This window comes from Lissotriton helveticus, chromosome 12 (genome assembly GCF_964261635.1).
Source record: "Lissotriton helveticus chromosome 12, aLisHel1.1, whole genome shotgun sequence".
In the NCBI taxonomy this organism is placed as follows: Eukaryota; Metazoa; Chordata; class Amphibia; order Caudata; family Salamandridae; genus Lissotriton; species Lissotriton helveticus.
The window spans coordinates 833,612,613-833,639,458 of NC_136073.1; the positions used below are offsets into that span (position 1 = coordinate 833,612,613).

At 46.7% G+C, this 26,846-nt stretch overlaps 1 protein-coding gene across 9 annotated transcripts in view; it reads right to left on the minus strand.

Moving 5' to 3' along the window:
- RANBP3 (RAN binding protein 3) overlaps positions 1 to 26,846 on the minus strand; it is a 355,000-nt gene that overhangs the window by 239,472 nt on the left and 88,682 nt on the right. For 6 of the 9 annotated variants that reach the window (XR_013603675.1, XM_078669894.1, XM_078669889.1 and 3 more), the window contains 2 exons: positions 25,844 to 25,915; positions 8,385 to 8,450 (listed from right to left, as the gene is read on the minus strand). Coding sequence is in view for 8 of the 9 variants with exons in the window: in XM_078669894.1 (XP_078526020.1) it covers positions 8,385 to 8,450; positions 25,844 to 25,915 (138 nt within the window). In the remaining variant the exon portion in view is untranslated. The remainder of the gene's footprint in view (positions 1 to 8,384; positions 8,451 to 25,843; positions 25,916 to 26,846) is intronic. The other 3 variants (XM_078669890.1, XM_078669895.1, XM_078669897.1) reach the window with 1 other exon arrangement.

The window sequence follows — 26,846 nt, forward strand, 5'->3', positions numbered from 1 at the left end:
TGATGATTGGTTGTAAGTCAACCTTATAGACCAGCTATCCTAGTAGCATGGATACGAGCAGTCTAAGGCTAAGACTCTAGAGGGCGTGTTAAGCCAGCTGTTTTACCATCACATTACCCCTTGAACACCCAGTGAAAGGACACCACACAAGTGTTATGAAAATAAACAGTGTATTTATTAGAATCACAACAACCCTGTACTCTTTATGAGGACAGGGTGCTAGGCACACAACAAAACTCTTACGAAAATACTTAAGTTAGCACGTTATACACAAATGCCCGAGGGGCACGAAAAACCATATATTCTAAAAGTGGAATGCGAAATTACTAGCAGGTAAGTACAGTACTAATAGGCTTTGGAATCGCTAGGACTTGACTATAGAATCGTTAGATTACTTCTAGGAGGCCTAGGGGACTCGGGTGCAGAGTGTGCACTCTCACGCGGGATGCGGGACAAAGTCTATGGAAGCTAGTAAAGGCAAAGTTAGTGTTCACGGGCGAACCCGACCTGGTAGGAAGAAAACGACAGTGGATCCTGACCCTAGGATAGTGAGGCTATGCTGGGACACCGAAGTGCCGAAGTTACCTAGCCCAGGGGCTGCAGCTGCATAGGTCTGAAAAGACGTCGGGGATCTCGTTGCCGGACCAGGAGCCTGGAAGAAGGAAGTTGCTGGCAGGCGACCAGTGAAGGAAAGTTCGATGGATCCAAGCCTGGATCAAGGAAGAAGAAACCTGAAAGCAGAGGGGACCAAGTTCTTGAATCACTAGCCAGTGATTAAGTGGGCACCAGGATGGCACCGGGCGAAGTCACCTCGATTAGGTGAGTGGGCGACGCTGGCTCTGCAGATCTCACGGACCAGGAGGCGTTGTCGGCGACCAGGATGGAGAGGCGAGCTGTCCCACGATGGATGAAGCTGTCGGCGTCGAAGTTACCCAGGATTGGGCAACAAGCCTTGGCTAATTCAAGCCCACGCGGTGGACTCAAAATGGCGTCTTGAGTGGACCAGGAGGGTCCGGGGTGCTCCTCTTTTGGAAGGGAGCAAGGGCCAGCCTGGAGCAACCAGACCAGCAGCAGAAATGTCGTCGGGCGTCGTTCAGAAGGCCACAAGCCAGCGGGCTAGTAGCCAAACGCGGTGAGCAGCAAAAAGCAGAAGGGCCCCACGCAGTTCGTGGAGATGCTGGGAGGCTGCACTTCGGTGCTGGAGCCGCTCAGGGTCGGGGCTTCTCGGACCCCAAAGCACTCACCAGGAAATTACTCGGCGGGCTTGCTGGAAAGAAGTCGTGCAGTCTTGAAGATGGCCGGTCCCTCGAGGTCTCGTCACACCCACGAATCTCAGCGTGACTGATGATGCAGGTAGAGGTCAGAGGTGCCAGGGAAGCCGGTTCTCGTCGAGCTGGGCAGTCTTGATCCGGAGGAGAGACTTGCAGCAGACCGCAGTGTTCTTAAGATGGTGCCTGCGGATGCAGGGTGACTACTCCTTAGTCACAAGGGAGAAATCTTAGGAAGAAGTCTTGAGTTCCTTTCGTGGAAAGTAGTTTCAGGATTCAAAGATGATCTGATTTGGAAGGGGGCCAGTTCCTACCTTTATCCTGTAAAAAGGGGCTGGCACGCGACTAAGTCCTGCCCTAGGGGTGGGACTAGGAGGGGGGTGGTTACACCCACTTCCTTGGCGGGCTTTTCCCCAGCACAGGGTCTGGAGTGACCCTGGAACTGGTTCCAGCCAGCCTATGCACAGTGAGCACCGGGGTGCCACGTGCAGTCACCTTCCTCTAAAGCCCTGCCTACCTACAATACACAAAACCCTGTCTGGGACGGTGCTGGCACCGCCCCTGGCAGGAAACCCTTTGTCCTTATCTCCTGCTCTGGGAGGACTCCCAGCAGCAGGAGGGCAGACTTGTGTCACGGTGGCAGCATCCATTTTGTGGAGCTGAGGCTCTGTTTGACTTTAACCGGGGTTAGGGGTTACATACATGTCGTGTCCCTCTAGAAGGGTGGAATGCTAACCCCGTCGCCAGAATTGGCGAGGGGTTAGTATTCCAATTCGTATGACACCTTACTCGACATGTTTTGATAAAGCGATACCAGAGTTGGCATATAACCGCGAGGATTATAATGCACTTAAGAGTATATGGTATGCGATATCATGGAAACGGCTAAGGGATGGATCCCGAAAGCCGCAGACAGGCTCAGCTCATGCCAGAGCACCATCTCACACGATTCCAAGCACTCTGCCTTCAGGATTGTTAAGGCCTGCCATAGGAGTGACTGATAGGAGATCTGTGTGTCCATTTTAGGGTTAGATATAGGTATACTATATCTAAAGCAAAGGGTGAGTACACCACCTTGCCCCAGCTGTCGTGCAGCCAGTTGTGTCAGTTTAGTTAGTCAGCCCAGGGGTGGCATAATACATGCTTCAGCCCCTGGGAGACTTCTGGGTACACCTCAGCCCTGGGTACAGGGACTTGGAGAGGGCCCAGTGCCAATTCAGTACCTGAGTACAATTTGGATAGAGAGAACAGCTAGGCTGTGGGTCTGATTAGCAGGCCCACAGCCAGGGAAAGTCGTAAACCAGTGCAGCAAAAAGCAAAAAATCTGGGTGATCATAGGATTGCAGACCCTACTCTCCTACAAATACCAATAAGGATCCCATGCTGAACTGAAGAGAAGTAATGTCAATTGTGGATGACCTTAGAGGGTGATCAACACTTCTTCATGTAACTATGAACAAACTCTGGTGCTAAGCTTAATAACAAGCATTTGCAATGCAGTAGGACTCGCATTTGTCAGATTTAGAGCTATTGGCACTGTAAATGACAATGTCTTTTATCTATCTGCTTTGGTTTGGAATGTAGTGGTTGTATGAACAGAGACACAGCTGCAGCACTGCTTATAGGGTTTGAATGAGGAATTACTAGTGGAGAAGTGTGGCTCATTGGTTAGAGGAGGCAGACCTGGAAGCAGAGGTCAGCCCATGACCAGGGTTCAATTCCCGGCTCGGCGGGGTCTTGAGTCCTAAAATGTCCATGGACTCGACAATTCTCGCTCCAGTGCCTACTCGATTCACGGGTTCGCACTCTGCGACTCTGGGCAATAGCTTGCTTAATCTCCACAACGGCCCCTCGCGGCGGGATGCCTGGCTTTCACCTTGCGGATACCCTGCCGGGGTTATCTCACAGGGGAATACCAGGACGGGTTCCCTAAGCAAGCGCTTAGAAACTGCTTGGTGATTTGCGCTATATAAATTCCTGTACATTTACATTTACACTATTGGGACCAGAGAAGCAGCTGCAGCACAGTCTAGAGGAATTAAAATGAGGAATTACCGATGAGACCAGAGAAGCAGCTGCAGCACTGTGTAGAGGACTTAGAATGAGACATTACCAACAGGACCAAAGATATGGTGGTAGCACGGAGTATAGGACTTAAAATGAGGAATTACCGATGAGAGTAGCAGCTGCAGCACTGTCTAGAGGACTAAGAATGAGGAATTACCACTGGGACCCGAGAGGCAGCTAGCAGCACTGTCTAAAGGACTAAGAATGAGGAATTACCACTAGGACCAGAGAAGCAGCTAGTAGCACTGTCTATAGGACTTAGAATGAGGAATAACTACTGGGAGCAGAGACACAGCTGCAGCATTGCCTAGAGGACTAAGAATGAGGAATCACCATTGGGACCCGAGAAGCAGCTAGCAGCACATAGAGAGGACTAGGAATGAGGAATAATCACTGGAAACAGAGAAACAGCTGCAGCACTGCGTAGAGGAACAACATAGGGGAAATACAACTGGGAATAGAGACACAGCTGTCACATTTGTGACCAGATAAAGATAAGATTTACAGCCCTGTTTACAGAAATGGAGGTGAAACATAATTAATCATAAAAATGAAACTGGGTGAAAGGGAGCTAGCAAGTCAAGTCAAATTTCTAACATTCTAACTTTGTGACTGCTCAAGTCGATCTTCAGTGATACCTACTCTGTATATCAAAAGTGAAAAAGAAGGTGCGAAGGGGAGAACATACGGATGGCACCATCATCCTGTGATGCTGGAAAAATTACTTAATCTTCACTTTCGTACCAAATGCAGCTCAAATTAAGCAATGTGGTTTAAATAAGGCAAAGAGCAAGTTCAAGTATTCTTTTTTCTATAGTGAGTTCAGCAAAATACCATCTCAAATTAAGTAGTACTATAGAGATTGTAACAGAATATTAGAGGCAAATGCTATTGGGAAAAGGAATAGTGTAAGAAGGTAACATGGCGGCTTTAAAGCTGGGGAACCAAGTTCAAGTTTTGACGTGGCACCAACATCCTGTGATCCATCTAGTAGCAGAACCGCACAATGGAAATCCCAAATCTAGGCATCACACCCGGCTTCTCCACTTGACCAAACTGTGTGATCATGGGCAGATATTTCATTTCACCCTGTCTCCTATTTCTTCTTTATCATATATGAGAGCACCTTGAAATGCATGGGGTCAGTATATGCACAGTACCAACACCTCTCCTGTAGCTGATTTAATACACTATATTGTTGCATGAATGACCGTGAATGCAGCAATATAATCTAATGTACTGAGTTGAGATGCTTGCGCATGTTACAGAAATACCATTTTTCGAAGGACCATTATCATATTTTTAGATGACGTTTGTTCATACTTTACATGCTAAGCATTTTCATAGGTCGTCTCTTGGCTCTGCTCTCCATAACTAAAAGACAGTACCATTTACAATAAAAAAAACTCACACTAGTACAAATGCAATGCAATTCATTACAAAATAACAACAACATAAGCTATTGTCATTTGGCATTACACCATTTGATTTATCCTTCACAAAAGGATTTAACAAAAAAAAAACCATTTACAATGCCAACAACTCAAAATAATGTCAATGCGAGACCTACTGCATTGTAAATGCTTGTTTTAACTATTTATTTTTTAAAAGCCCCATGTGGCACTTAATTAATGTCCGCGCACTGCCCCTTTCCATAAACGAGCCAATGAACTGGAAAGGGGCGTGGTCGACATTAAAGTCAAAGCCGGGCATAGGGCGCTTTTGCATAAAACAAAAATAATCGCCCCAAACTGCACTTTCATTTTAATTGCGGGCACGCCCCTTTCTTTAGAAGGGCTCGTCTAAAGAAATGGACGGGCCGATATTAAAGTTAAAGCGCTGATTTTTTTTTCTCCACAAAGTAGCATTTAGAATGTAAGGTGTCGCATTTACGAAACTCACGCTTGTTTCTTTGGTGTTTCTGTCTCTGAAAGTGTCCAACGCGAGCATACGTACTCAAAAACATAAGAGGCCCTCGTAACAACTCCCAACAAAGGATCGGACACCACCCAGATCGTGAGTGAGTCGACGCTTTAGAGATATTTTATTCATTTTGCCCCCACACTCTGATATTAGCACAATCACTGCTCTTCCTCAAACAATACAAATAAACCCGCTACAGAAAGAACTTGGAAAGCTTTCAGGATCAGGCACAGAGTACGCGGAAATTCTTGATAAAAAAAACTGGAGACTTAATACGAAGAACAAACTACCTGTCATCCGAAATCCATCGTATGCGTTCACCGTCACACAGGCTTAAAATACGTGTATTGTCTCTTCTTTGAAAAGTACGTTGTCGGACGGACCACTCCCTTGTCTGCCTGCTAACGCTCGTAGAAAAGTACAGAAAGCGAAAAAGAAACCGAAACTTTTCAGGTCTCTCCACCCACCATGCCACATGATCACGTCCTCTCCCAGCTTTGATAAATTCATTTTATCTATTTTCGGGAAAGTTTCCCACCATTCGGCTAAACCAGAAAAATTGATATTGATGTAAAACGTATACATAAAATTGCAGTGGCCCTGGTTTTACCCTTAATATAAAACGACGAGGGAAACGTAACTTTTTTTTTTAACTTTCCCTCATGTATTTCGACTAACAACCCCCTCCCCCCCCCCCCAACACCGCTCTTTAAACAAGCTAGCAACAAAGCAAAAAATCCCGCCGCCCCCCGTCCCTCACTTACCTACCTCCGGCCGCTGGAAAACGCTGTGACGCACACCAGCAAGTCGGCCTGGAGCGCGCCTCGGCAGAGCAGCGGGAGGACAGGAGCGTGACGCGCACGTTGACGTTCCCGCGCGTTCACGGACCTGAGTCGGCTCGTTCACAGCTCTGTGTCGGGCTGCTACTCCCTTGACAGGGAGGAAGGCGACTATAGAACTCGCTGGCGGGAGCGCTTCGCGCTCCAACGCCAGGCGAGCCCTAAAAAGCAGTGACTTTGACTTACCATAAAACATTTGGATAAGAACTTTTCAGAGTGGGAGAATTCCCTGCTTTTCGTAGATGTAGCTCCCAAAGAGTTTACTATACACCAGTTGACCATATGGCTCGTTTTAGTGAGCATGTGTTCCTGGGACTGTGTGAATCTCGCCATGCCTTTGATAACATTGTTCTAACTGTCACAGGAAATTAAACATTTAACAGCCACCATGCTTTTCAGGATGAATTTGCATTCATTCCTTTTAATTCTTCCAAGATGATGAACAAAAACAAAAAAAAACAGGATGCTGCCTTATAAGGACAAATATGTATGAATAGAAAAGCCAGGATAGCCGAGCAGTGGATGGTCAATACCACTTTTGAGCGGGCCTGTTGAGGGTATTTACCCTAGTTAACTTTATTATAGGTCCTCTCTATATAGAAACAGAATACAGTCTTTACCACTCCGTTAAGTGGAAATGATCTCTTCTGCAATGCCAGACTTTGGAAATGATACAGACATAGAATAACAAGTTGTATATCATGTAAGAAGATTTGGGTCAACAATGGGACAGGTTACTTTCCCAATCAGGTGTTTCTCCTTGTAGAAAGTGTCCCTTTTTGTCATGATCACCCACACTTTTTGCTCATCAATACTGATGTTTTTGACAGAAAGTGCACTGGAAGCCTGCTAACCAGGCACCAGCGCCAATGCTCTTTGCCTAAATCAAGGTAACAGATACAATTGTGATACAATTGGAATACACTGTGACACCTCTCGTACCTAGGGCATGGGTACCACAGAGGGTCCCTAATGTATTATGCAACTCTGAGGGACCACCATACAAAATTAAATGCAGACTGCCATTGCAGGCTGCGTGACAGTGCAAACCATGGTGTTAACACGACATGGCACAGAACCCTGTGTGCCATGCCCAAGTCACTGTATATGATATATGTAAGCCACCCCTACAGAAGGCCCTGCAGAACTAAGGCAGAGTGCTTTACATCCTATGTGAGGACCTATCTGCATGAGCAGATATGGCCGTGTGATGTCAAGTTCAATTGCTAGATATTGCAAGTGAACTGGAAGGCCATCTTAAGGTATGTACTGGGCACTGGTCAAAGCGAGTTACCCAGCTGCATAATGGCTTCAATGAAACATATGGTGTTTGGTATCATACACCTTGTATTAAAAACTCACATTGATTCCAGTGATGGATTTAGTAATACATGCAACCAAAGGGCACCTTAGAGGTGCACCCTGAAAACCTACCAGCTACTGGTCTGTTGACGGACTTGTTTTCACCAGCCTGCCACCAGAGACACATTTCTGACCTTATAGGAGTGAGGGCCTTGGCTCTCCGGAAGTTCAAAACAAAGACTGCTGGTGCAGAGGGTGTTTACACCCCCTTCCACAGGATGACTTGCAGATTAGCATTCCAAGGCAGGGGAGCTTCAATGAGCCCGCTGCCTTTGGTATGCGACTCTTGCTTCCCTCACAGGAGAGGTTGCCTTTGTCCTCTGGCACCTAGACAGGCAAGAAAATTAGCTATGCAGGAGGCGCGTTGTACTGCCTGGACGGACACATTTTTAGGGTGACCAACTGGAAGTGAACACACCATTAGAAATTCCACCATACTGTGTGTGGTGGAATTAGGAATTTTGGGTCAGGGTGATGCCGACTCCCCAAATGAAGTGGTCATCTAGGGGGTGTAGTGACCCCAGAGGAGAGTAGCTCCTCACTCCCCTTAACACCCCTATATTGAGTATTTAGGGGATCCCCTGATACCACGACTTCGTATTTCGGACCAAAAGGAGTGGACAAAGAAGAAGACTGCTGACCCAAGAACTGAGGAGCATGACTGACTTGGCGCCAACCCTGCGGCCTACCTGCTGCACCCGGCCCTCGTGGATCAACTGACTCGTTCTGCCGCTGTGCAAGTCTCAAGAAACTCAAGAGGGCTACCAGTGCCTCGCAAACTGCCAAAGAAACTCCCTTGGTACACAAATAATTTGGCATTCATGAATAAAAGGGAAAAATATTACATAAAAACAGGAAGGCAACAATGCAGAATAACTAGCATCACCACTAAAGGGGATTTCTAATAAAGAAACGAATATCTCACCTGCACTGGGTGCCTGGCCATGAATAAGCAATGGAGGTTTTAACCGAAATACACTGCTCTTTTCTTCTGGAAACGACATGAAAACATTAGATACTCAGTGACAGATTGCATAAAATGAAACATGTAAGAATAAACACCATGCCCTTAAAACTGTGTAATGCAAATACTTAAAATGGTTCACTTTACATCCAAACCCAGCTTCTTTTTATGAAAGAAATGGGGAGGAGTATGTTTTTCATTATATTAAAATAATGGATAGATTTATTTTGATCGGTGGTTCATGTTACAGCATGTGCTTCTTTTGCAATCCTCAACATGGTTTAACTGAAACCAAGACTGAAATCAAGCATACAAAAATATTGTGCAGAAGGAAACAGACCTTCACATATCCACATTATCTGCCAGCCTTTTTTAGGGGCATCATTTACAAATACTGACTGACTTAGTAACAATCAGTAATTGTACAGCTAGGTAAGTAGCCACTGGGACAAGACAGCATGCTATGGTCTCTTAGCTGGGCAGTTGTGCGCTTTAGAAACTTCATGCGGATTGTGAAAACCACAATTATGAAGCTTAGTCAACACTTTAGGGTTAAAACAAAATCTGAGAAATTTTACAGCAGCTGCATCCATTTTAAGAGGCTGATAACACTGTATTCAACTGCCAATTAGGCTTTGAATTGGTTGATTTTCTTTAATGACTCCGAAAAGCTAACAAAAAATTATAAGAAAAGTAACCAAATACCCAAAAACAAATATCACACATGATTAGGCCTGGATTTGAGGATCTTTGGCTAAAATAAAAGTTAACAGATTCTATTACAGTGCATTTTGGGGTCCTAGAGAAACTATAATATTTTAAAGTAACAATACAGAAACACCACTTCTATGATGATGCTGCTTAACTGTTATTTCTTTTTTCATATTCACGGTTAGAAATAGAAATGGAGCTTAAATAGTGTATTTTGTTTTTAAGCTTCATTAACTTTTACTTGGCCGTAACAAAATATCAAACAGAAGTTGTGAAAATATCCTTTTCCGGGAACAATTATCTAATAAACAAAAAAAGCCCCAATGCTAATAGTATACAACTTTCACTCTTAGAAACTAGCTACTTTCCGCTGCCACGTCAACTGTCTTTGCTATGGACTCTTTCCACTGTTTTGTTGCCTTTCAGCTACCTTAAACCTATATAAATATCATAGACCACATGCATACATAATAAAGATTAAGTACATTTTAGACCAACATTTCAACACTAATGAAAGTGGCAACTGCAGGTTCACTAGGTTATATTTTTTTACTTTGAAGAAGTTATATTATATTTTTTTTAAATTATTTTGTAGATTTTTGAATAACTGTCCATGCAACATTACTGCTGCTTATAAACTATTTTGCAGGCAAAAAAGCACCGTAAAGGTGATTTTAAAACATCACCTGGAATGACAAAACAGACTATAGCAAAGCTAATATGTCAGGTCCTGACAAGCAGGAGCTCAACCCGCCCCAGACGTATGCAATTGCATTAAATTAAATACAGTAACAAGCATTTGCGATGCAATAGGTTTCGCATTAGGAACGTTTGAGCTATTGTTATTGTAAATGACAAATATTTTATTTATGTGTTGTTTTTGAAAATAGTGAAATGAATAGCATTATCATGTACAATGCAAATAGTTTTAACTTTCACAAATGTGACACCTATAACATTTGTAATGCAATATGTGTTGTATTTACGTGACTTAGATGTATTGATATTATAAATAACAATGGATTCTATTTTTTTTTAAATAAAAAATACTTAAATAAAGTTATTGTAATTTATAATGGCAATAGCTTTAACTTTTGTAAATAACTTTTGTGAAGATTATGTTCAGTGTATTTTATTGTGCGAAAATCCAAGAACAGAAGTGAAATATTAACATCTTTTTGTGATATTTGTAATAAAGCTTGAAACATTGAGAGAACATATTTGAACCCGTTGTTGTTAAATGGTTGCACAGATTGATGCTGTGGTGGCGCTTAGTGATGTTGTGGTGGCGACGAGTGCTGCTGTGGCGTTCAGTGATGTGGTAGCGCATAGTGATGTTGTGGTAGCGCATAGTGATGTTGTGGTAGCACATAGTGATGCTGTGGTTGTGCTGAGTGATGCTGTGGTTGTGCTGAGTGATGCTGTGGTTGTGCTGAGTGATGCTGTAGTTGTGCTGAGTGATGCTGTGGTTGTGCTGAGTGATGCTGTGGTTGTGCTGAGTGATGCTGTGGTTGTGCTGAGTGATGCTGTGGTTGTGCTGAGTGATGCTGTGGTTGTGCTGAGTGATGCTGTGGTTGTGCTGAGTGATGCTGTGGTTGTGCTGAGTGATGCTGTGGTGATGCGATAGACAGAGTGAGTGCGATAGATAGACAGAGTGAGTGCGATAGATAGACAGAGTGAGTGCGATAGATAGACAGAGTGAGTGCGATAGATAGACAGAGTGAGTGCGATAGATAGACAGAGTGAGGGCAACAGAGAGTGAGGGCAACAGAGAGTGAGGGCAACAGACAGAGTGAGGGCAACAGACAGAGTGAGGGCAACAGACAGAGTGAGGGCAACAGACAGAGTGAGGGCAACAGACAGAGTGAGGGCAACAGACAGAGTGAGGGCAACAGACAGAGTGAGGGCAACAGACAGAGTGAGGGCAACAGACAGAGTGAGGGCAACAGACAGAGTGAGGGCAACAGACAGAGTGAGGGCAACAGACAGAGTGAGGGCAACAGACAGAGTGAGGGCAACAGACAGAGTGAGGGCAACAGACAGAGTGAGGGCAACAGACAGAGTGAGGGCAACAGACAGAGTGAGGGCAACAGACAGAGTGAGGGCAACAGACAGAGTGAGGGCAACAGACAGAGTGAGGGCAACAGACAGAGTGAGGGCAACAGACAGAGTGAGGGCAACAGACAGAGTGAGGGCAACAGACAGAGTGAGGGCAACAGACAGAGTGAGGGCAACAGACAGAGTGAGGGCAACAGACAGAGTGAGGGCAACAGACAGAGTGAGGGCAACAGACAGAGTGAGGGCAACAGACAGAGTGAGGGCAACAGACAGAGTGAGGGCAACAGACAGAGTGAGGGCAACAGACAGAGTGAGGGCAACAGACAGAGTGAGGGCAACAGACAGAGTGAGGGCAACAGACAGAGTGAAGGCAACAGACAGAGTGAAGGCAACAGACAGAGTGAAGGCAACAGACAGAGTGAAGGCAACAGACAGAGTGAAGGCAACAGACAGAGTGAAGGCAACAGACAGAGTGAAGGCAATAGACAGAGTGAAGGCAATAGACAGAGTGAAGGCAATACACAGAGTGAAGGCAATACACAGAGTGAAGGCAATACACAGAGTGAAGGCAATAGACAGAGTGAGGGTGAGAGTGAGAGCGATAGATAGATTGATAGAGAGAGGGGCGATAGAGTGAGGGCGATAGATAGATAGAGGGATGTGTGTGTGTGGTTGTATGTGCGATTGTGTGTGTGTGTGTGTGTGTGTGTATGTGTGTGATTTCAACCAATGTTTGTAGCACATTCTGGGTTAGAAAATGTAGTGGGATCTACACAGGTCATACCACCATTGACTCTCTTGTGTGTCTAGCTTTCAGAAATATCTTGGTTTGTTAAATTTCTCGGATGGCTGCCAACCCTGGGCAGAATCAGGCAGTAGCCACATGTGGCAAAATGAGTTATTTTTCATGGCAAAAATGTGATGTCTTTAGGTAGCAAGTTACTTTTATGCACTCCAGATAATCAATTTACACAAAGAAAGAGTGCTACTGTGGTTGCTCGAATGCAAACTTAAACTAACAAAAGCCTCTTGACATGTGATTAAGGGGACTTCAGCTATAATACAGCATAAAAGCATGCTATTCATCCACATATTCCAAAGGTTATGTTTGATTAATTCAAATGTATTGTTTTAATGTTTGAAGTTGCACTCGATAGTTGTGAATTCAATTCACAAGACTCCAAATCCTTTGCTTAGATCATATTGATTTCTAAATCAAACAAGCAGTGCTATCAGGCTCCGGCTGCCACTTAGTCCACCGCATCCCACGTAGACGCTGCAGCCATCTTTGAATGGTTTTAAAGGCAATTCAAAAGCGGTCGCCAGTGTATGTGAATCTCTAGCTCAACTGTGAGACTGTTCTCCTGCTTCCCAGTTTTACAAATTATGTAAAAATAACATCCCTTTCTGAGCTGCACGGCTCATCCTACCCACGTTTCACGCGCAGATTTGAAATACTGATGGTTTGGGCTTCCCGGAATTCAACTGGTTGAGAGGTAGAGCGAGCGAGGGAGAGCGAGCGAGCGGAGGGAGAGCGAGCGAGCGGAGGGAGAGCGAGCGAGCGGAGGGAGAGCGAGCGAGCGGAGGGAGAGCGAGCGAGGGAGAGCGAGCGAGGGAGAGCGAGCGAGGGAGGGAGAGCGAGCGAGGGAGAGCGAGGGAGGGAGAGCGAGCGAGGGAGAGAGAGGTAGAGGGAGAGAGGTAGAGGGAGAGAGGTAGAGGGAGAGAGGTAGAGGGAGAGAGGTAGAGGGAGAGAGGTAGAGGGAGAGAGAGAGGGAGAGAGAGAGAGGGAGAGGTAGAGAGGGAGAGGTAGAGGGAGAGAGGTAGAGAGGTCAAGAGGTAGGGAGAGAGGTAGAGAGTGGTAGAGGGAGAGAGAGGGAGAGAGGGAGAGAGGTAGAGAGGGAGAGAGGTAGAGAGGGAGAGAGGTCTAGAGGGAGAGGTAGAGAGAGAGGTAATGAGGTAGGGAGCGAGGTAGAGAGAGTGGTAGAGAGGGAGAGAGGTAGAGAGGTAGAGAGGAAGAGATAGATGGAGAGGTAGAGAGGTAGAGAGAGGTCAAGAGGTAGGGGGAGAGGTAGAGGGAGAGAGGTAATGAGGTAGGGAGCAAGGTAGCGCGAGGTAGAGAGAGAGAGAGGTAGAGAGAAGTAGAGATAGGGAGAGAGGTAGAGAGGAACAAGTTACTTACCTTCGGTAACGCTTTTTCTGGTAGATACTATATCTGCCTGTGGATTCCTCACCTTGTGAATATCCCCTTGCGTCAGCAACATTCGGAAATTCTTTTGTAGCCTCGCGCCGACGTGGACTAGGACGTCATAGAGACACGACCTCACTCGCGACTCAGCTGACGTCACCGACGCCTACAATAGGCCCACGCCGGCGTGATGACATCAGTTCCGCCCTTTTTTCCGTGCCATCGAGGCACACGGACGGACCAATGACAGTAGATATATACATAGTATACACAGTACACAATAGTCAAGGCAAAACACACAGTGTAAAGCAAATGCACGAAAGCAGTTGAAACATTTCCTTGACAACAAAATAATTACATTACAGTAACTCTGGCATAGAAGAGCGGACAACGGGGAGGCGGGTGGGTCAGTGAGGAATCCACAGGCAGATATAGTATCTACCAGAAAAAGCGTTACCGAAGGTAAGTAACTTGTTCTTCGGATAGATACATCTGGCGTGTGGATTCCTCACCTTGTGAATAGAGTCTCACAGCAGTCCCCACTCCCGGAGGAGGGTGTCCACTCTTCTAAACCAGGAAATCCTGAAGGACAGAGCGTGCAAAGTGACCATCCCTCCTCACCTCGGAATCCAAGCAGTAATGCTTCGCAAAAGTGTGGAGGGAAGACCAAGTTGCCGCTCTACAAATATCCTCTACAGGCACACCTCTAGCCAATGCAGAGGTCGAAGACTTAGCCCTTGTAGAATGAGCCCTAATACCCTCTGGTGGTTCCTTACCGGCCAAAGAGTAGCAGATCTTTATGCAGAGGACGATCCATCTTGACAAGGTTCTTTTATGGACAGCTCTTCCTTTCTTGCAGCCAGCAAACCCAATGAAGAGCTGGTCTTCCAAACGAAAGTCCTTGGATCTGTCCAAGTAAAAGGACACCGCCCTCTTAGGGTCCAGACGGTGCAGTCTCTCTTCCTCCTTAGAAGGGTGAGGGGGAGGATAGAAGGTAGGTAAGGTAATGGACTGCCCCAGATGGAAGGGAGTTACCACCTTAGGCAGAAAAGCAGCCCTGGTCCTGAGAACCATTCGATCAGCATGAATGGTCAAGAAAGGGGGCTTATGACTAAGAGCTTGAAGCTCACTTACCCTCCTTGCCGAGGTTATTGCAACGAGGAAGACTGTTTTAAAGGTTAAAAGCCTCATGGGACATTTGTGAAGAGGCTCAAAAGGAGCACCCATCAAGTAGGTCAATACAAGATTTAAGTCCCACTGAGGCACAATAAAAGGAGAAGGAGGGAACTTATTTATGAGGCCCTTCAAAAATCTTAACACCACAGGAGACTTAAAAAGAGATGGCTGGTCAGGCAAGCAGAGAAAAGCCGACAGCGCAGAAAGATAACCCTTCACTGTGGCAACAGCAAGCCCCTGTTGCGCCAGAGAAAGGGCAAACTGGAGAACATCAGACAAATGGGCTCTCACAGGGTCAATAGACTTTTCCCCACACCACGTGACAAATTTCGACCATCTATAAGAATAAATGGACTTAGTGGAGTCACGCCTGGCTGACAAGATGACATCCACAACGTCAGGCGGAAGGGAAAAGGAATTCAGGTTGCCCCGTTCAATCTCCAGGCATGAAGGTGTAATGTCTGGAGGTGGGGGTGTAGAACCTGCCCCTCCATCTGAGAGAGGAGGTCTGCCCTGAGAGGGAGACGGAGCGGCGGGTGAGAGGAGAGGTGGAGGAGATCTGTATACCACACCCTTCTTGGCCAGTCCGGGGCGACCAATATGACTTGGGCCCGGTCTTGACGAATATTCCTCAGAACCCGAGGAATCAAAGGTATGGGAGGAAACGCGTAAAGGAGTTGATTTCCCCAACTCAACTGAAACGCGTCCCCCAAAGCTCCTTGCATCGGAAACTAGAGACTGCAGAACGACAGGCAGTGAGCATTCTCGTGAGTGGCGAACAGATCCACCCGAGGAGTTCCCCACATCTGAAAGATGTCGTGAACCACCTCCGGGTGAAGCCTCCACTCGTGGTCGGCAGAGAACTGCCGACTGAGACTGTCTGCACGAACGTTCAACACTCCGGCCAGATGATTTGCCATCAGACAAATCCGATGGTCCTGAGCCCAGGACCAGAGACGCAGAGCCTCTTTGCAGAGATACTGCGACCCCACTCCTCCCTGCTTGTTGACGTACCACATCGCGGTCGTGTTGTCCGTCAGTACTTGAACTGACTGACCGCGAAGGGAAGGGAGGAAGGCCTTGAGCGCCAAACGTATCGCCCGCAATTCTAGAAGGTTGATGTGAAGCAACCTTTCCTCTGGAGACCAAAGACCCTTGACCTCCAGATCCCCCAGATGAGCACCCCACCCTAGAGTGGATGCATCCGTTATCACTATGGCCACCGATGGAGGCAGCTGGAAAGGCTTTCCTTGAGAAAGATTGCCTTCCACGCTCCACCAAGACAGATCCGCTGCAGTTTCTCTGGAGATCTTCACTGACTCCCTGAGATCCCCATTGTGCTGATACCACTGCCTGCGGAGGCACCACTGGAGTGCCCTCATGTGCCAGCGTGCATGGTTGACCAACAGAATGCAAGAAGCCATCAGACCGAGCAGGCGAAGGACCTTCAGGACTGGAACGACCGCTCCATTGTAAAATAAAGGAATCATCTCCTGTATGTCGCGAATCCTTTGAGGGGGAGGGAATGCACGACATACAGTAGTGTCCAGTACCGCACCTATGAACAGGTTGCGCTGGGAGGGCACCAGGTGAGACTTGGGTACATTTATTGAAAAACCCAACCTGTACAACAACTGGGTTGTCTCCTGCAGATGCTGGAGCACTCTCTCTGACGACTCTGCTTTGATCAGCCAGTCGTCCAGATACGGGAATACAGGTATCCCCGACCTTCTGAGATGTGCTGCCACCACCGCCATCACCTTGGTGAAGACTCGAGGCGCAGTAGTAAGTCCAAACGGAAGGACCGCAAACTGGTAGTGCTGCGATCCCACCGTAAAACGGAGATACCTCCTGTGCGACTTCAGGATCGGAATATGAAAATACGCATCCTGCAAGTCGAGTGACACCATCCAGTCTTCTTCCAGCAGAGCCTGAAGAACCTGAGCAAGGGTGAGCATCTTTAATTTCTCCTGCTTCAGATAAAAATTCAAGATCCTGAGATCCAGGATTGGACGAAGTCTGCCATCCTTCTTGGGAATCAGGAAATACCGGGAGTAGCATCCCTGACCCCTTTCCTGCTCTGGGACCACCTCTATCGCACCTTTTCTCAATAGAGTTTGGACTTCCTCCTGGAGGAGTAACAGATGTTCCTCTGAGCAATACCCCTGGCAAGGAGGGTAATTGGGAGGGAATTCCCGAAAGGGAAGGGCCTACCCAGTTTCTACGAGATTGAGAACCCAAAGATCTGATGTAACCGAGTCCCAATCCCGTAGAAAGTGGGTAAGCCGACCCCCCACTGGGCCTACATGATCCTGAATGGAGGATCTAGGGCTGCTTCTCTGTGGCTGGGGGGTTGGAGGAAGCGGAGGAGGAGGAGGCTTGACGCCCTCGAGGACGTGCCCTCTGTTTTCCCCTGTATGACCTATACAAGGTATTCTGCTGCTGCTGTTGTTGTTGCTGCTGCTGACCTTGTCTATAAGAACGAAAGGACGAGCGGCCAAATCCTCTAAATTTCCTGACCGTAGAGCCTCTGACCTGAAGGCCAAGAGATCTAGCAGTCGCCCTGCTGTCCTTCAATCTCTCCAAGGCCGTATCTGCCTTTCTTCCAAAGAGCCCCTCACCATCGAAAGGCAAATCCATCAAAGCCGACTGCACATCAGCAGAAAAATCAGACGACTTCAACCAGGCTGAGCGCCTCGTGGCAACCGCCGTGCCCATGATCCTTGCCACAGAATCCGTAGTATCAAGCCCACTTTGGATGACCTGACGGGCTGCCGCTTGAGAATCAGACAAAGCTTCCTCAAAATCTTTTCTGCTATCCTCAGGGACCCTTAGGGATTAATGAGCGCATAGAGTCCATAAGAGCATGAATATATCTGCCCATAAGGCAAGTGGCATTTGAAGACTTCAACGCCATACTAGCCGAAGAGAAAGTCTTTTTTGCAATTTGGTCCTGTCTCTTGGCCTCTTTGTCGCCAGGCACCTGTGGAAAAGCACCCACTGATTTTTTAGAACAAGCGGCCTGAATAACCAAACTCTCAGGAGAGGGATGTGAAGATAAAAAAGCAGGATCCTCAGGAGCCACTCTATACCTCCTAACCACACTTTTTGAAGCAGGAGCAGAAAAGGGTTTTTTCCATACCTCCATAATGGGATCTTTCAAAGCATCATTAAAAGGTAGTATCGGCTCCACTGCTTGGAGAATGGAGAACCTCAGTCAATAAATTCGACTTAAATTCGACAGTAGGCAATGTCAAACCCAAAAGTCCTGCCGCCTTCTTCATGACAACATGATATGGTTGCACATCCCTGGAGGGTGCATCAGGTCCTGAAGGCAAAGACCACTCCGGAGAAAATTCGAGACCACTCGCCTCTGCTAGGTCCTCAAAACAACTCCCATCCAGTTCGCCCTCCTCCACTTCAGAAGAAGACTCATCAACCCTCTGCTCATCAAGAAGACGTTGAGCTTCTCTCAGAGATCTCATTTTGACTCGAAGTGCAGTCGAATCCAACATCGAATTCGACGGCGTCGGAGCCGACTTCGGAATCGAATCAGAGGGCTTGGAAGGATGCTCCATAGATTTGCTAGGAGTCGGTGACGCCGGAACCGGAGTCGTCGACTTCGGCCGAGCCGGTGTCGATATCGGCGTCGACCTCGGTGGAGCTTCAAACTGCCACAACGGAGTCGGGGCTGGCATATACGGCATAAAAGGTGTATATGAGTGAGGAACACCCAAATTAAAAGCCATGGGACCCATGGGACACAAAGGTGCTCCAGAGGGGTACCATGATCTCGAGAAGACACCATACATTGCGTTTAAAAACGCAGAGGGGTCCTGACCTGGAGTCGGGAATGGAGGATGCGCAGGCCGATCTCGAGGCAGGTTTGAATCCGTCTCCTCAACAGGATTCGAAACCTCTTCCTCAACAGGAACTCCATCGGTGCCATCTGGAGTCGGAGATGGAGCCGGAGACGGAGCCGGAGTCGGATCCGGAACCGGAGTCGGAGAATCGACTCCGAAGGCGAAGCCTCACCTTCTTGATCCGACACTTGCGGAGGAATCACTTTTGACTTCATCCTCTTGGGAGATCTCGATCTAGAACCAGACTTATCACCTGAATGATGACGGGATCCATGCCTCCTCTTCTTATGCTTCTTACGAGAACCGGAAGCGTGATCAGACGAAGACTTCGAGGCCAACGCCTCTCGAGACCTCGACCTGGATCTCGACTTCGATCTCTTCGAGTGCTTCGAGGATCTTTTAACTTTACTCGCCTTTAATTTGGCCACAAGAAGTTTAGATTCTCTTTCGCGAAGAGCCTTCGGATTCATCTTCTGACATGAAGAACATCCCTCCACGTCGTGATCCGAACTCAAGCACCAGATACAGTCCTGGTGGGGGTCCGTAACGGACATCATCTTCCCACATTCTCTACAAGGCTTAAACCCTGTCTTCTTTGTCGACATGACAACGGTAGCAAAAGGTCAGAGAATGGAGAATCGAAGAAATATTAAGTAACAATGAGCTATAAGCTACAGAGTATCCCGAAACCGTTGGCGTCGACGACGCGGAAAAAAGGGAACTGATGTCATCACGCCGGCGTGGGCCTATTGTAGGCGTCGGTGACGTCAGCGGAGTCGCGAGCGAGGTCGTGTCTCTATGACGTCCTAGTCCACGTCGGCGCGAGGCTACAAAAGAATTTCCGAATGTTGCTGACGCAAGGGGATATTCACAAGGTGAGGAATCCACACGGCAGATGTATCTATCAGAAGGAAAGGGGTAGAGGAAGAGAGGTAATGAGGTAGGTAGAGAGTGATAGAGAGAGAGGTAGAGAGTGATAGAGAGAGGGGGAGAGAGGTAGAGTGGGAGCGAGCTAGAGAGAGATGTACAGGGAGAGAAGTAGAGGGAGAGAGAGAGAGGTAGAGGTAGAGGGAGAGAGGGGGCGAGGGAGAGAGGTAATGAGGTAGGGAGAGAGGTAGAGAGAGGGAGAGAGAGAGGCAGAGGTAGAGAGCTAGAGAGAAATAGAGAGAGAGATAGGTAAAGAGGGAGAGGGGTAGAGGGAGAGGGGTAGAGGGAGAGGGGTAGAGGGAGAGGGGTAGAGGGAGAGGGGTAGAGGGAGAGAGGGAGAGGGAGAGAGGGAGAGGGGTAGAGGGAGAGGGGTAGAGGGAGAGGGGTAGAGGGAGAGGGGTAGAGGGAGAGGGGTAGAGGGAGAGGGGTAGAGGGAGAGGGGTAGAGGGAGAGGGGTAGAGGGAGAGGGGTAGAGGGAGAGAGGTAGAGGGAGAGAGGTAGAGGGAGAGAGAGAGAGGTAGAGGTAGAGAGAGAGAGGTAGAGGTAGAGAGAGAGAGGTAGAGGTAGAGAGAGGTAGAGGTAGAGAGGAACGCAGACATGTTTAGTGCCACTGCATTCTGTCTGCCAACAATCAGGTCGAAAATTAAACCCACCGACAATAAAACCATATTACCCGTACTTGGAAGACAGGTGTTGATAGTATATTATGAATTATTGTCTGTTTTTAAAAACGCGTATTTTGAGAAGACGTGCTATCTGCCAAGCGCGCTCTCACCTTTGACTCCCGTCTCGTGGTGTGCCTTCCTCCCACAGTGCCACACGCCGCTCGGCGTTGATAAAAGCACGCCCTGGCACTTCCAGCAGGGTGGAATGTGCCTAGCATGCCAACGGCCAGACCTGGCTCGCGTCACAAAACTGAGCTAGAAGATAGCTCAGTGGGCTGGACGTCTGGAGTGGAGAACTGCTAAGAAGAGGTAGTTGTAACGGTCAGAGCTTCCGGGTTTGGAACTGGGAAGATAAGTTTGAGTCGCAGCGTGCCCTCAACATCCTGTGATTATGGGAAAATCACTTAATCTCCCCGTGCCTTAAAAATATAATGCAAATGGTACCCATGTAAAGTGGTTTATTATCTTCAGGTTGAGGACGTCATATATATATATATATATATATATATATATATATATATATATATATATATATATATATATATATATATATATATATATATATATATATATATATATATATATATATATATATATATATATATATATATATATGAAACTGTGTAGACCAGACAGTGAATAATTTAAGGCGGCAGGCTCCGTGCCGCGGGAGAAGCACCGTCTGGAACTTGAAACCAGGTCTGTGAGGCTGTGACTCATCACATCCTGTCAGCACGAAGACTTGCCTAATTCAAATCACAAGAGCAGCTCTGGACCCACTGGAGGGTTATGAACTGTGTGAAAAATAATGGGGCTGATAACAGTTTTGGCAAAAATAAACGGACCCTACTGAAAGGGATTATTTTCACTCGAAATCCCAGCATACATCTTCATTGGGAGCAGATGCAATATGGGTAAAATGCAGACTTTAGAATACTAACCGGATTTTGCCTGTGTCCCCTTCCCTTAGGAATAAGCTGCAGGTGCAGCGAAACGCGTCAAGGAATCTACATGTAGCTGGGGCTGCCTGCGTGATTTTGTGCAATAAAAAGGAAAGTTTTCCAATCCTCGTGGAGTGGCGTTTCCCTTGCTCAGGGGCAAATGTGAATTTATATATATATATATATATATATAAAAATATATATATATATATATATATATATATATATATATATATGAGAAACTGTGTATCCAATTGCAGTGTGTAACAACTACACATATTAAGAAAGAGATAATTTAACTTTGTAGTGTGCATTATGCCAAAAAGTCACTGTTGACGTTAATTGAGGATTCAAATCTGGATGCTTGGAGCCAGGCCTTTGGGTCACAGTAACCTACTCCCACGGCGTCCCCAGACATGGCCCAATATAAAACTGTAATTATTTCCACGATTGAGGGGAATTTGGAAAGCACAAGAAATTTAAGCCTGTTTATTAAAAAAATAGAACCCTTTCTCCTCAATTAAATGAAACAGGCGGGATTTTGTCCTTTCAAAATGAATATACACCATGTTTTGGCGCTTATTGCTTCTTGACAAAAATATTCACAGCATCTTCTTGGGCAGTGCTTCTGGGGCTACTCGACTGCAGGCTAGAACTGAGGAGTAGTGAAGAGTTTCGGCCGCTAGACGCGCTCTGTGGTGGGGGATGGGCGCCACGAGGAAACCCATCTGTAAAGCCAAAGGAAGTGAGGAGCACAGTGGGGGCCAAGACATGCGCGAAAATCAGTGTCGCAGGAGTAGGGCTTCAAAAGGTGGGTGAAAATGATACAGTGGTGTTTTAAGAGAGAAACGAGGAAACAACAAGCAGTGGCAAGGGAAGCAAGCAGGGACGGAGAAGTGTCAGAAAAAGCAAGCAGAGACAGAGCAAGGAGTCTGGGACAGGGCAGGCAATTAGAGGCATGCAGGCAGCAACAGGGCAGGCTGGTAGGGGTGTTCAGGGAAAGAAAGCATGGGCAGAGGAGGGCTGGAGAAAGCAAGCAGGGACAGGTCAAGCAAAGAGGGGGGCATGAAGGTATGGCTAGGATAGACTCACAGAAAGAACGCAGGGAAAGTACAAGAAATCTGGAGCAGCGTAAGCATGCAGGGAAAGAAAGCATTGACGGGAGAAGCAAGAAAAACAAGCTCTCGGCATTGCTGTGGCGGGGCGCATTCCTTTGAAGTCTGATGCGGGGGGCGGGGGAGCGGTGCCTTTGAAGTCTGATTGGGGGGGGGGGGGGCGGCAGCCTTTGAAGTCTGATGCGAGGCACAGACAAATGGTGGTGTGTGACGTGGCTGGCGATGGCGTGCACGCACATAGATCACATGAACTGTATGCGATCCGCAGCAGTTTTGGTAGACTTTTCTTTTCCACTTACTATAATCTCGCAGAACAATGCGCAAGCGCATTAGCTCAGGCGAGACCTAAAAATGTGAATATATCAAAACTACTGAACAGATTTATAACCATCCAACAAAAGCATGCTTTTGGAGTAAAATTCTACTTTCATTCACTCAGAAGAGGAGGCATTCGGCATGAGGGCATTTTTCTGTGGGAGGTAAAATGGGGAATAATTTCTTCTACAGCAATATTTTCCAAAGTTGGAGATCTGGGGGTTGAACTCAGACCAATGTGCCATTAAAAACTGAGTGGGCGAAGTGACCTCCCGCCTGACCCACAGGTTTTGTGAACATATGACCACCAACGGTATTCCAGGCGCTGGGGGGGGGGGGGGGGCTGTCGGGGAGATTAAGTGGGCTAATGCCCAGAGTCACATGATGCCGAGCTGAGCTGCTGGTGGTGATCGAACCGCAAGCCTTGCGCTCCGGATTCAGCCCACTGCGCCACACCTCTCCCATATGAACAGAAGTGCAGCTATTCTAGGATGCTTAAACCCAGTGGAATGAGCCCGCAGTCCTTCAGAGAGCTGCTTAATAGCCAGTACATCGCAGATCTTAATAGAGAGGACTATCCACCTTCAATAAGGTCATGTGCTGCATACTCTTGCCTCTATTTGAGCAGAGAAATCCACAAAAGGCTGCTCACACAAGAACCTTTAGGGTCAAGACTATGAAGCCTGTCCTACATGTTTTCGGGGTGAAGTGGAACAAAAAATGCTGGCAGAATAAAAATCGACTAGCCAAAGTAGAAGGAAGTCACGACCTTTGAAAGACAGGCCACTCCAGGTCTCAGTACAAGATTATGCAGAAAGAAAGCTGTACAATTCACTCACACGACATGCATACATTATGGAAACAAGAAAGACTGCCTTTAGAATTCAGAGATTAAGGGACAGCTGTGCAAAGGCTGGAAGGGAGGGCAAAGAGAAACATCAAGGAAGTTTAGACCCACAGAGTCATAACAAAGAGTTTGGGTGGAAACGAAGAGTCAAACTCTTTATAAAACACATTGCAACCTGTGAATTAAAGATGGTTCACCAGGTTAACACTGAAAGAATGAAAGAGCAAAAACAATCGATCACTGTGCACACAACAAGTTTTTGTAGGGCCAACAAATGAACAAATAAAAGAACATCTAAAAAGCCTAGCTTTGGGTTGGGGTCTGGACATCGCATGAGGCACCAAATTAATCCTACAGCCCAGCTATGACAGTCCCTGTGGAATCCACTACAGAAGGCAGGATGACATCCACCACCATGGTCAGCAATTCAAACACATTCAGCTGCTACCGCTCAATCTCCATGCATGGAGATTTTGTTTGCCAAACTCTGATGCAGGTCCTTGTTCTGAGGTGGAGGCTCGATTGGATGGCAAGGGCTTCAGAGTTCTATGTAGCAGACGCTCCTGGCCCAGTCCCCAGCAATAAGAATGACTTGGGCTTGATCTTCTTCAGACTTCAAAGCTGAAGAGGTAGTGGTGTAAATGGTACAGGAATCCAACCCAATCTAGCTGAAATGAGTATCTTAATGAGTGGCTTGAGGGAAACTCAAGTACACAGAACTGGTGATACTGCGCGTGCTCTGCAGTGGCTTCAGCGCAAATCTAGCAAAGAAACCCTGCCCCGTCTCAGGATTAGGACTGGTGGCCGGGAAGATGCTTTGCTGGTTCAGCTACCTCCAGAAGCATAGCGCCTCCCGGCACAGGATTCGAGGACCCTACTATACCCCAAGTATTGAATGGAGGACTAGCACCAGCCTGATGGGCGACAGGAAGACTTCCACGGCTAGACGCATCACCCTGAAGTCCAGCCCCCCACTCCCTTCCCCGTGTTACAGACATCGGCTTCCTGCAGTTGAGGCACAATTTGGATCCTGTCTTTTATCCGGGGGTCTTCATTCCAAGGCACACTAAAGAAAGTTTGAGCCGTCTGAAAGCTCGACAATGGGCATGGAAGAAAAGAAAATTACGATAGCATGCAGGAGTGGTGCTGATGTGTCCCCATTTCATCACTTCCAAGTGGTACAGAGTCACTGCAGTGTTGCACAGTGTTACGTGTCGCATGGACGAGGAATTCTCCAGCTGCAGTGTGACACCTGGGGATGTTCTAAAGGTGAGGAATCTGCAGTAAGAATTAATGATGAACAGATACTGAGGTTCAACGCTTATTTTTGCTTCCAACAAACAATGTACCAACCAACTTATTCATACGGTTTCTCTGCATCTTGATTAGCCTCTTCCGATCATCCAAGTTACGTAGCTTTCACTACTATGTTGTATATTGCTTTATAAAACCACTAAATAATAATAATAAGTCACATTTGTAGAGCGCCTGGTTACACTGGGCCAGTGTGTCCCTGCACTATAGTACCAGCTTAACTCAGCAACAACAGGGGACCTACAACTAAAATTATACAGCAGGGAACAAATGGGTCTTCAGTCCTTTCCGAAAAATAGACTCAGAGCACTCCAACCAGAGACTCTGAGGAAGTGTGTTCCACAGCTGTGCGGCCAGATAGCGAAAGAAGCGGCCACCCACCCATGCTGTCTTGATGAATGGAACACACACCTTTCCCGTCCCGCTAGATCTTAAATGTCTGGTCGGTGCATAGGGAATTCATAAATCATGCAAGTACGGAAGCCCCTTCCTTTGTATAATCCGGTGGCTAACGCACAGGGCCTTAAACTGTACTCTCTCCCTAATTGGAAGCCAGTGTAGGGAGGCCAGAGCCCTTTTTGCTGAGGCTCTCTTTGGAAGCATAAGAACCAGTCTTGCTGCTGCATTCTGGATGCACTGCAATCTCTGCATGCATTTGGCAGTTGCACCCAGATACAGAAGGTTGCCATAATCCAGGCGAGAGGTCACTAAAGCATGCACCATAGTCTTCCTCGATGCCGTGGGAAGATCGTCTAAAGTTTTCCGTAGACTCCGTAAAATTCTAAAACAGGCGCCTGCACCCGCCTGGTATGGTAGTCAAAAGACAGCTTGTTATCCACCCATACCTCGAAGTTCTTAGCTTGTTCACAAGGCGTGGGGGTAGGACCTAGAGTCTGGGGCCACCATGCTGACGACCACACTGATGGAGCCTTCCCTATCACCAGCACCTCGGTCTTGTTGCCATTCAATTTCAGGCAGTTATTTGCCATCCACACAGCCAGTTCTTGAAGGCAGGACACAAAATTGAAGGCAGCCCCTACCTGTGCTTGGGTAAGGGAGACCACCAGCTGGGTGTCGTCGGCATAGGACAGGGCTTTAATCCCAAATTTATCCGAGATTTTAGCCAAGGGGGCGACAAAGGTTAAACGATGTCGGGCTCGGGGTAGAGCCCTGAGGCACCCCGTCAGCTTGATGTCTCTGGAGTAATGAACTCCCTGTGCTACTTGAAAACTATATAAAAAAATAAATAAAATTAAAAAAACAGCTACTGCCAAAACGTTTTATCAAAAGGACAGCACCTCACCTGGCTCAGAGTCAGAGTTTCCAGTCGAAGGTTGACTGAAGTTAGATGGCATGAAGACATTATTTTTGGATACTGCAACCAGTAAAATAAAAAGGACAGTATTACGTAATGTAAAACACTTACTTCTACTGAGTATTTGGATCAACATTTAACAAAGGTCATAAGAATCATTGACTGATGTACGGGTGGTAAAAATGTTTAAGATGAACAAACACACTGTGCAAGAGATCAGGTATATTGAATGGAGGTCAATTAGGTATAAAGAATGCCTAACTGACAACTAACTAGGAAAAAAACCTTAACAATGGTTGTAAATGTAATAACCATCGAAGTGCTTGTCCTATTAACCACGGAGGAACCGGTCTGCGGGACCCATCTTGAACACCCTCTTTCAATTCAACAGTAGGTGTTTAGATTTTCTTTCTCCAATTCATTATTTCAAATGAAAAATGATAACTAGTGTCACAAAGATTACATTGAAATCAAGCTAATATTTAAAAAGCCCCACACTCAATTGCGAGATTCTTTAGTATTTTTTACAAATCATATCTTCTTTTCAAAAAGAGTTTTTATTATAGGTCTATTTTCAGACTACATTGACTGCAGTCAATATTGATATTTCCTTCAAAAAAAGGGAATGTAAATATGTAAACCAATCTTCAGAACAGGAGAAAGGGGACAGGTCCGTTAAACATGTGAAGATGGACCACAATTAAATGATTATATACACAATGAGGTACCACCGTGTGAAGTACTTCATTGAGTATATAATCTTAAAATTTAAATAGCCATTAGTATGAAACTAGGTGCAAGCATAGTATAACAACAAGATATCTCACATATACTTTTCGCTGCTAGCCTCTCGCTTTGCCACAACATCCCATCAACCTCCTATCATATACTGCTGTTCCTGTACATCCCAACTAATTACCATTCAATCCACTGACTCTGCATCGTCTCCACCATCGTATCAACTTTAAACCACCTATAGCTGCCCTAATAA